The 11,097-nt window shown below is 41.0% G+C and overlaps 2 protein-coding genes across 3 annotated transcripts in view; one reads left to right on the top strand and one right to left on the bottom strand.

The window, feature by feature from the left end:
• The first annotated feature begins 978 nt into the window (after positions 1-978).
• nt5dc1 (5'-nucleotidase domain containing 1) overlaps positions 979-11,097 on the top strand; it is a 55,838-nt gene continuing 45,719 nt past the window's right edge. The window contains exons 1-6 of the mRNA XM_061091727.1: positions 979-1,255; positions 2,682-2,773; positions 4,356-4,427; positions 4,512-4,621; positions 4,762-4,841; positions 4,938-5,019. Of these exons, the coding sequence (XP_060947710.1) occupies positions 1,163-1,255; positions 2,682-2,773; positions 4,356-4,427; positions 4,512-4,621; positions 4,762-4,841; positions 4,938-5,019 (529 nt within the window). The 5' untranslated portion in view covers positions 979-1,162. The remainder of the gene's footprint in view (positions 1,256-2,681; positions 2,774-4,355; positions 4,428-4,511; positions 4,622-4,761; positions 4,842-4,937; positions 5,020-11,097) is intronic.
• col10a1b (collagen, type X, alpha 1b) lies at positions 5,726-10,358 on the bottom strand. Of its 2 annotated transcripts, XM_061091899.1 has the most exons (3): positions 10,241-10,358; positions 8,694-8,699; positions 5,726-7,581 (listed from the first exon to the last, which is right to left on the bottom strand). In XM_061091899.1, the coding sequence occupies exons 1-3, from the start codon at positions 10,356-10,358 to the stop codon at positions 5,726-5,728; spliced, it is 1,980 nt and encodes a 659-aa protein (XP_060947882.1). The 2 variants fall into 2 exon arrangements, with proteins under 2 accessions (XP_060947882.1, XP_060947884.1); XM_061091901.1 differs by lacking the exon at positions 8,694-8,699.

The raw sequence follows: 11,097 nt of genomic DNA, 5'->3' as shown, positions 1-11,097 counted from the left end.
AATGTGGAGACTAAAATCCCCTAATTGGGGTCAAAAGCTCTGTCCCCATTCAGGAAAAATGTAATATGGAATAACAACATTGCAATAAATCGTAAAAAAAAGGTCAAGGTGCAAGACTGTGTATAAAATTACAGTGAAGGAACTATGCATTCCATAAACCATGCAAATGATCCCTTGCCAAAGACTTCAAGCAAGCTTCTTTTTTAATTTAACATTGTTGTTAGTGTAGTTCTAATAGTAGTAGTTCTAAAATAATTTTTTATGCCTGGTGTCGGTAAAATATGTAATAAGAATAGAGCAGCACAGTCAAGCACAAACTGCAGTAAAGTTGCTTGATGTAACATGGTCATTAAATGTGCTCTTTCACCTGAAAGTATCAATACTAAATTGCAAAATAAACTGTTAAAATGTATTGTTGGATTGTCAACATTGTTGTTGTCGTTGTTCATCATACTCATGCAACAATGATGTAATTATTGGCGCAGAGAAAATGTGCTGAGAAGTGTCCAAGAGTGTTTTTTCCTTTTGCAGATGAGGTCACTATATATACGTCTACATAGAAGGGTAATGAATGAGTAGGTGAGATCAGATGCAGCCACGTATTAATACCAGGTAAATGTAATCCCAATTTACAAACACATTAAGTAAGAGTTATTATATACAAAAAATGTTTGTCAGCAGTTTCATACCAAAAAATACTTAACACCTTGTACACCAGATATAAGTTAAAAGGGCTTTATCAGGGGCCTAGCGGCTAATGCTTGCTCCTGAAAGTTTTATCCTGCCCTGAAAAAAAAATCGATTGCGGTTAACAAATTCCCTTTGCGCACGTAAACGGAGCATTACGGTTTCGTTGCACACCCGGAAGCACTGTACGCACTCGCCTAACGCCTCTCTACCGCCTCCTCCTGGCGCACACGAGCTTCAGCTCCTGTCTCCGAGCGGCCAACTTCTTGACGATCGCGGGTCACTGGTGGTCGGTGCTGGCCGATAGGGAACCGGCTCGGTGGGATTCTTTCCGCGCCACGGTGAGCGAGGACTGAGCGTGTCCACAGCGCAGCCCCATCCTCTCCCTCAGGCGGTGACATTGACTCATCGGTAGTGTGGTGCTGCCGTGCACGAGTTCATGTGTGTGCACTAGCGTCCTACAGCTCCAGCGACAATGAGCGAATACTTCAGCCTGTCGGACTGCGATGTGATCGGCTTCGACCTGGACCACACGCTCTGCCGCTACCATCTGAAGGAGACTTCCAGGGTGAGTGCGCGTGTGCGTGAAAGCGACAGTCATGCGGTGGCAGTGCCGCTTCGATCCGCCGCAACACATCTGAATTAAAAATAGCTCCGTGTTGTCGATAGGCTCGGCGGCCGCTCGTCACCTCAGTGTGGCCCGTGATGAACAGACACAGTGGGAACGCGTGTTGTAGTGGGTCGGTCGGTGGTTGCATGTAGACAGATGCGTGTGTGCGCGGACTGATGCTGCAGTCTCTCTGCGTGACTCACAGGTTGATGCTCTCTCACAGTCCATGTCTTCAAACCTTCTCCCCTCCGAGGCCTATTGGCAGCCAGCAGCTTCTCATATCACCATCCACTGTGATCGTACATACAGAGACTGAACCACAGCTCAGCATCATGATGGGCAGTCTCACCTGGAGTTCACTGATGCTCTCTCCCATGTATAGTCCAGTTAATGCACTGCAGGGATCTCATAGTTTACTACTGCTGATACCATGTCTTTGATGTAATCGACACTAAATATTTCTCATAGAACTCAGCAAGGGTCAATGCATATTGCAAAAATAAATACTAATTTAATGGAAAAAATGTATACAACTTGATTGAATCATAATCTCCACATATCAGATGCCAGCGTGTGATATGCAGTGACTGTAGGTAAAGATGGTTGACCTGTCTCCACTTCCTCTCCATGGACAAAAATGAGGCCAACATATCCTGGACATGGGTGCTGCCATCTTGTGCTGGCGATGTCATTCAGAGACAGACTGTGCATTTATGTGGTGTCTGAATAATCAGTAAAATGACTCCCCGCCTAGGTAAATTCACCTGAATACCATCTCAACAACTTGGAAAAGCTGCGAAAATGTTGGTGTACGTGTTGACAAGTTGCTGATATCATCATCCATTTAAACCAATTAACATAAGTTTGATGATCGTGGAGTGCAGCAACGGTATCGTGGTTCCGTGCGTACTTCTGCTCGACCAATCAATAGTCAGTCTCTGCTGTCAATGATGATGTCTCAAACAATTTTTACAGCATCAAATAACTAATTATAATCAAACTTCTCAGAAACATGAAGACTTAAACACACATGAGATTAGTAAGAACTAGTTTAAATGACAGAAACCCTCTTTAACTCCTGATAACGTCTGGATGTTTTCAGTGTGAAATGGTACAATCAATTTTTTTATAATAAGCTATTTAACAGCTCCAGCTCCAATGAGCAGTGATGTAAACATACACACATTTAAATTATCGCACTTAGAAAAAAATGTTCATGAATTTTGAAAGATGTGCATTGTAGACATTTAGTTTCAAAGAAATTAATAAGGAAGTGATACAGAGAAATCATCCAGCATAGACTTTAGTTGGAAGGAGAACTTATATTTTTCATGTAATTTTTCCTAATGCTCAATCTGATGTTGTTTCCTGTATGTGTTTGCAGCTCATCTATGAGAGCTTCGCCAGGTATCTAGTGGAGCATAAAGGCTATGACGAGGACCTGCTGAACCTAACCCCTGCTACATGGGACTTCTGGTGAGTCAGCAGCAGCAGTTTCCACAGCTTAGAGGGGAAGTATGATGTAAAAAGCTCAAATTAATACCTTAATGTTTCTCTTTCAGGTATATAAACCTTTATTCATATAATACCCACGTCTAAAGCAATAACTTTGGATTCCATCTCTTTGAAATCTCCTAATATCTAAAACAAATGCAGCCATATTAAGCTGTGGAGGAACAGCCACAGTCATTCAGAATGTCAAACTTAATGAAAAACATTATGTGGATGGATGCTTAATATTAATAATAATAATCATGATAGTAATTGTTATGATTATTGTTTAATAATTCTATTATTAAAATAATAATGAAATTTCACATCAGCGTGGCATTATTTACACCATATCATTGGAAATGATTGGTTATGCTAAATAAGCTCTAGGTCTTATTGTTTGCAATGGTTAATGCATTACTACACTTTATGACTACATAGTGACATCAGGATGATGTCTTTCCTACCATAGTATTTATAAATGCATTTTTGAGCTTTGTGTCATAGGTTATATATATATTTTGACTTCAGTGTCACATCTTAATGATGTCACTTATCATATGAAATAATTTAATGTGGAATAATTTTCTGAATCAATATAGTCTTTGTCGCTCTGTTATTTTTGGAAGTATCATGATTATTTATTGTTGAAGTTGACCTTTAATTTACCAGCAAAAGTTAATCACCTGGAATTAAAAATATTGCTTCAAGTGACACTGCTGTTGGGGTTCTTCAAAGACACCAAAGCAGCTAAAACTAAAGCTACTGAGAGAGCAGAGCATGAGCCAAGTGTCTTTTTTAACTCTGTCACCAGTAATGAAAAGACCAAAGATGTTAAATTATATGAAATCAAGGGGGAGCAGATAACCAGCTATAATAAATTCTTGAGGATATCGGTATCAGATTTGTTATCTTAATCTGTATAAATAAGCTCTGTCCTGTAACTTGTAACTCGTTTTGTCTTAAGAGACGTTCCTGTAACATTGTGCAGCTTTGGAGAAAATGAAAAAAGTTATTTTCATAGCCCATGATACAGTTAATGTGTACATTAAAGAAAAGTTTCAAAAATCTTTGTGTTTGCTGTCAATTATAGATCTTATAGAGAAAGGAAATGGGAATCAGCTAAAACTGCAATCAGCCTTAAAAAAGAGATACAATGGTTAATGCTCTAATTATAGGCCAGGCATCAATACCAACACTGATGAGATGATGAAATATGGGTTATATTATTTTGTTTGTGAGTGATTTATATTTATTTTATATAATAAATAATTTTTGGGTTTATGTGACACTAAACCACAAGCTAGGCTGCACACATCTAGAACCTACTGAATGGTCCAGTGGTCCCTGACCCTTGGGCTTGTGAACCTTTAAATTTTATCTAAATAATAATTTAATCTAGTCAAGTCGTTTAGTCTGACGGAATCTTAAAGGCAATGAGGTGATGGGGTCGGGCATTTTTGCAAGACTATATCAAATATAGTTAATATTTTTTTCCATGCTAAATACAGGACAATAGTGATGATATGGATTCCTGTCTTTATAGCTTCTTAATGTTTGTGTTTAGTTTTAAAGGACTAGTGGTGGATCTGGAGGATGGAAACCTTGTGAAGTTGGCTGAAGATGGAACTGTCTTGCGGTAGGTTGCTCTTCTCTCTTTGTACAGGTTCTCATTGTTTTCACTGATTCAGTGCGATAACAGTTTTCTTTCTTGTTTGATCAGAGCGACACATGGAACCAATGACCTCAGCATAGAAGAGATAATCAAACATTATGGTCCTAAAAGGGAATGGAAGCACTTCAACAGCCTCAATACCTCCTTCACCAGATCTGGTATTTTTAAATCCTTCTTTAATACCTATAGCTGTGTGCTGTTGGCTCTTATGTCAGCTAATGTGTGTTATCTGGGATTTTGTTTGACTTCACCTTTCACTGGATTTCATTGATTTACTTATCTATTTTGCTCTTTGCAGCAAAGTACTATTACTATGACAACTACTTTGATCTACCTGGGGCTCTTCTCTGTGGAAGAGTTGTGGACATGCTGCACAAGGTACTTTATAATTTAGAGTGTCTGGCTTCATATTAACGTTTAATATTTCCACTTGGAAAAACATTTTAAAATCTAACTATATATTCCTGTTAACAGCGGGGAAATGAGGTGAATTCCGACTTTTGGAAGGACATGGTCGCTGCCATTGACCACAATTACAACACATCTGCATTCAAAGGTATGCTGTTCATTCCAAAGCATGCACAATCGTTTTAGTTTTTTGCTCACCACTGATGTCTTCTTGTCAAGGAACCCAACTTAAGGAATGAACAACACACACAATACACAGGGAGGATCTTTCTTTTTCAGACTAGAACTTTTATTCTGTGTATTGATCAGCAAGTGGTACATAACTTAACACATCCAATGGGACATAGTTGTTTTGAAAAATATGCAGTTGAAATTTCTCATTCTGTGTTTTTTCTAGTCACAGTGCTTGTGAGAATGTGCTGATCTCTAATAACATATAATACAACTGTTTTGTTTGTATTTTGAATGTATAATACAGGAATTTTCAAAACACTCATGAAAAAAACCAAACACAAATAAGACGTACTGTAAATGTTACAGGCAGTTGTAAAGCACCACTTGGGATATCTTCCAATATTTTGTCATGATTCCTAAAACTGCCAAGGAACACATAAGATGAACTGGGAAACGGGATGAATTTGAACCACGTATTATAACAATTTAGTGAGCACTCACTAAGCATTCCTCTGTTAGGAATTTTAAGACTTTTTCATAATAGTAAATATATGATTGAGGCAGTTAAAAGTCTTGATTTTTCCTCAATACAAAATCTCAATTGGAATCTTGAAAACTGATCTATTTCTCTGAGTAGTTCAATGTATGTAAGGTTTTGAGGTGAACTTGGACTTATGAAATCACGTTGAGGCAATCAAGAACCCAGAGAAAGTGCAGTGAACATTATCTGCTGCAAATATACCATTACTCTCCTCATCAGGGACCTGTACGTAGACTCTGTCACCGGGATGCAGCATAACCACAGCACTGCCTGACATCTGATCCAGGAAGCCCTTGTTGTACTCATCATAACTGAAAACAATAGGCTCCTCGTTTTTGTAGAGAGCCACCAATGCGTTTGCACCATTGACATGAACATGATAGATAAAATAATAGAGGCCGGGAATCTGGCAGGTAAATACACCACTGTTGGCATCATAATGGTGCTCCCCATTGTACAGAACCTGGTCGAACTGAATAGGAGTTGCCGCTTCGGGATAGGCCCTGGTCAACACAGCACTGAATGCAGACATGGGTGCCTTCATCATTTCATGAGACATTACAACCTCATGGGACTTGACTGGCATGCTCTTCTCATGGTGGTAGACCACTTCTCCTGGTTGGCCAGGTGGACCAGGAGGACCAGATGGGCCTGGAAGACCATCATGACCCCTTGACCCTGGATTTCCAGGTGGACCCTGGGGACCAGAAACACCCTTAGCTGTGAAGCCAGCTGGACCAGGTGGGCCGGGAAGACCTGGATGACCTTTAAGTCCAGAGGGGCCGGCTGGACCAGAGGGACCTGATGGTCCCATGGGTCCTGGTCTTCCGTTCTCACCACCCTTTCCTGTTCCTCCTGGGGAACCTGTGTGTCCTTTAAGTCCTGGGGCGCCATTTGAACCAGGGAGTCCTGGAGCACCACCATGGCCTTGTGAACCCTTTGGACCCTGAGGACCATTGTGACCTGCAATTCCTCCAGGGCCTACTGCTCCAGGGGTACCAGGTTTTCCAGTGAAACCTTGAGCTCCTTGATCACCTTTGGTTCCTCTTGGGCCTGGGGCACCAACCATACCAGTATCGCCTTTGGGTCCTGTTGGGCCTGCCTCACCTTGAAATCCCCTTGAACCTTGTGGACCAGCTGGGCCTATGGAACCTGTAGAACCTGGGTGACCAGTAAAACCTGTTGGGCCTGGCTCTCCTTTTTGACCAGTGGTTCCAGAAGTACCAGGGGCTCCTCTGTTGCCTGGAATTCCAGATTCACCTGTTTTGCCAACACCTGGCATGCCAGGGGAGCCTGGCTGACCAGCTGGACCCTGTGGACCTTTAGGCCCGATAGGTCCATGCATGCCTGGGGTACCATTTTGGCCTGGCTTTCCTGATGCTCCTGTGCCTGGAGCGCCAGTGTGACCCTTTGGTCCTGTCATACCCATTGGCCCAGAAGCACCATCTCTTCCTGGCATGCCACTCTTGCCAGGCTCTCCAGGATATCCAGTGGCACCAGGTTTACCAACTCCAGGTTTTCCTGGCATACCAGATGGACCCATTGGTCCAACTGAGCCTGGTTGTCCTTGAACACCAGGAACTCCAATACCTCTCTCTCCTTTGTTGCCAGGAAGACCAGGAATACCAGGATGTCCCTTCAGGCCAGACTCTCCTCTTGGTCCCATTGCTCCAGGAATACCACTTGGTCCAGGTCTTCCAGCAGAAGAAAGTCCAGCAGGTCCTGGTGTTCCAGATGAACCAGGTGCACCTCTGGGCCCCATTTGTCCAGGTGCCCCAGTTGAACCTCTCTCACCAGGCATGCCAGAGGCACCTGGTTTTCCAGCACCCCCAGGGGAACCAGGTTTACCTGCTTGAGTGTAGCCAGGGGGTCCAGGGGGTCCTGATGGGCCTTGTGGTCCAGTATGCCCTACACCCTTTTGTCCAGGAGGTCCAGGTGGTCCCATTGGGCCTGGTTCTCCTGGTTGTCCTGCAGGACCTTGCTCACCTGCAACGGCTAGGGAAGATAGAAATATAGATGCACTTGATATAATTATTTTGCTAATATGATATACAAGTTGATTATGTTGCAGGATATCTAAGATAAATATATTAAGTTTATCATTGGATTCAGTGAACTGTCAGTCTCTTTTGTCAAATCATTAGCTTTGAGTTTAAAAAAGGATATGGCAAAGTATTTTAACATGATGCTGTATGTAGATATAGAAATTATAAACATATAAGAAGCAAAAAATAGGCTTATGTTACTTATTTATACCCAAATGGAGTGTATATGATCAAGAACATTTTTTTGAAACATTTATCTGACTCCATGTACCTTTTTGAATTTTTATTATACATCATTTTATAATACAGAACAACTCCCTGGTCCTTGAATAACCCAACGTTTGTTACTCTACCCACTAAAACAACAAACTGATATAAAACACTTCTCCCTATGATTGTGGTGTAGGGTGTGGAGACAGCACTCCTTCTCCCAGGATAGTATTCACAGCACCACCAGTCTGCTGGCGTGAGACTCAGTACACCAGCTTCTGTGCATTTCAGTTTAATTTGCCTGTTCGATACTGCAGCCTTTAATATCCTGCACTGCCCATGGCCATGAATGTAGTGGTGTTCAAGTTGTCAACATTAATTTGATGTATTTCCTGCCACATAGCGAATAGTTCATGGGCAAGGTCAATTGAATGCATGTGTTTGCACAAATCTGGTATATAGTGTCAATTTCCTTTTTTACTGGAGGTTAATGCTCACAAATTTTTATGTAACACCATATTCAACATAAGAACAATCGTTTTTCCCTTTTACTTATATATTACAATAGAGGGATCACAGGGGTTTAAGATAGTGGGAACATTGGTTAATTCAACAAGTTGTCTGATAAGACTCAAACTGTTTTATTTCCAGTCTTTTCAATTTTGTTCTACTTTTGAAATTAATATTATTGCTAATTTATTAATTATAATATTTTTATACCATGCACAAAAGCATCTGTTACAAAGTTGCTCTTGTTGCCAAAGGAGACCTGACCCAAACAGTAGTGTTGGCCTCTCTTTTGAAATGGTGTTTTCCCGAACTGCTTTGACAGGGCTGTCATTTTGAAACCACTTACGACTGTGCCTGAAATCCCATGAGGGAATAAATGGGCCAGAACTGGATATTTTGGCAGCCTGGAGGTGATACTGGCCACAGAAGCTGAGCCAAAACCTTCAAAGTACTACCATACGTCTAGTCATTGTTCTAGCACATTTCCCTCTCACTTTGGTTAAGTGTAAATAGTTTTTTATTTTTTCATTTGTTGGTTTGTCTATTTTTGGAAGAAATTTGCTTTTTTCTCTGCATTGTGAATTTACAGTAAACTTGCTATGGTGTGTTGGATTTACTGTTGTTTCTCAGCATTCTGTGCTGTTTTCATCTTTTATTCATTCTCATTGTATGGTGTGATTTTAAAACCACAAAGCAGCGTGTTAGGGTGTGCCTGCTACGTGGTTGCAACATCTGTCTTAGAGATTTGCCAAATTGAGCTCTCATTGTTTACTTACTGTCGTTTTTTTTTACACAAAGGCAGCAGTCAAACCACATCGAAACCTCTTCAAAAGCAAAGCTGGAGAAATACATTCTCAACCCTTTAATGTAAAATTTTAATAATTTTTTTGGGATATAAAATACAGTGTTCTCCACCATGGCCAAAGTTTATTTTAGATTTTTTATTACAAATGACAAATTCCTCTTTTATAGCTAGTCCTCCTGCCCTCTCAGTTGTATACAAATCGACACATTCACAACAGTTCAACCGAATCCTTCTACTCTCAGCCTATGAGACACTGAGAGGGACCTTCTGGGTGTGCACTTTGCTGACAGTTGATGAGGGAGCGGCCTCTAATTTCTTGCTGAGATACATGAGACTAAATATTAGCGTAAGGTCAGAGGAGTGGTGATGATAATGACGATAAGTGTCATGATGACTTGAATATTAAGTTAATTTAACAGAAATGCCTTGTTTTCCTTTGTTGGAGGTTAAATTTTCTGATAAGGGATTCAGGCTATGGGTGTAATGGGACTTTTTCCTGCGAGTCACAGTGACTTGTTAATTAATTTCATGGAGAGTGAGTTACTAGTAGTTTTTGAATAACGTTTGAGCATATTCCTTATTTCATCCATATTGCATGTAAAGCACATTGAGCAGCATTTCTTGTATATAAGGTGCTTTACAATTTAAGTGTTTTATTATTATTTAAAAGCTGGCTACAACTATATTTCATTTGTTGACTGTTGTACAACATATTTGGTGTGTACCTGTCTTTCTTGTCAGGATCGTAATCTCAAGTGTCACTGTTATTATTTCATTCATTTTATTTTTTTTATTTATATTTTCATTTATTTGAAAATTTAAACAAAACATGATGGACTATGGAGCTGATGCAGTCTACGAGCAGTGATTTTGAAATAAGCAATGTATTTGGAAGGAGTTCAATTGTTTAGCTAAAAATAAAGAAAATATACAGGATTTCTTATCCTTCCAATTTACCCCAGTTAAATTTGAACCATCTCTGTTTGTATGAATGAAAGTATATATCATACTGCTAGTGTACCTGCATTGTTATAACTTGATTTAACCTGAACAATTATTGGTTGAACAGACACACTTGACTCACCATGGCTCTTGACGGGGTAGGGACCCTTGCTCACTTTCGGCACGTGGTAGTACCTTTCAGGGGTTGCCTCGGCCAAAGCCAGGAGGACGAGGAGAACGCTTGTTACCCTCAGATCCATCTTGTGAAGCCAAACCTGCAAAGACAAAATCCAATTATGAGGAGGAGCAGTGATGTTGGCCTCAAATGACAATAAAATGAGTGTGAATGATAATATCAGAGCTGCTTAGCCCATATTTCACTGCATTTCTCTCATACTCATGCAGTTCTGAGAGGCTACAATTACACCTTTTGTCAAAAGTGTATTTTTTGCCGCCGCAGAAGCATTGTTATCTTGTAATTCCATCAACCGGACATGCTCTACCACTGGCCCTCTTCTCACTGAGAGCCTGGCTGCAGCAGGGATTCCCCCCTCACTGCGCAAACCTGAAGTCAAGACCAAAAAGCCATCTTACCGTGAAGGTTTACGCTCCAAAGAAACAGTTGGGGGTGTCGGGGGGCTGCTGTCCGAGTGCCTTGCTGTTATATCCTTGGTTGAGGAGTCTATCAGTCTGAGTGGCAGCTGCTGCTTACCAGGGCACTGGGCTCAAGGTATTTATACTGAACTGCTCTCCAGCATCTTGATGGGTCCACCTCACGAGGAAGGCCCTCCCTGCTCTGATGTCATCTTTTAATGATGGGTGCCATGTCCTCAGGAGGCAAGTCACTTCAGGGTGATGGTCCTCCCTTCTCCTACCTGCCCTCTTCTGCTTCATTCTGTGTGCAGAGAGCAGCAGTGAGGAGACTCATGTCAGATTCAGTTTGGTGACATTTTACAGACAATTTTATGATTTATCTCTTTCAGATGATAAATAGTTGAG

The sequence above is a fragment of the Limanda limanda genome, chromosome 18 (genome assembly GCF_963576545.1).
Source record: "Limanda limanda chromosome 18, fLimLim1.1, whole genome shotgun sequence".
Classification (NCBI taxonomy): Eukaryota; Metazoa; Chordata; class Actinopteri; order Pleuronectiformes; family Pleuronectidae; genus Limanda; species Limanda limanda.
Note: the sequence above shows the minus strand (reverse complement) of the source record. Positions and strands in the feature narration are given on the sequence as shown.

Bases quoted from the DNA above. Each gene is read 5' to 3' on its own strand.
- col10a1b (XM_061091899.1), bottom strand. From the start codon at position 10,358: ATGGATCTGAGGGTAACAAGCGTTCTCCTCGTCCTCCTGGCTTTGGCC.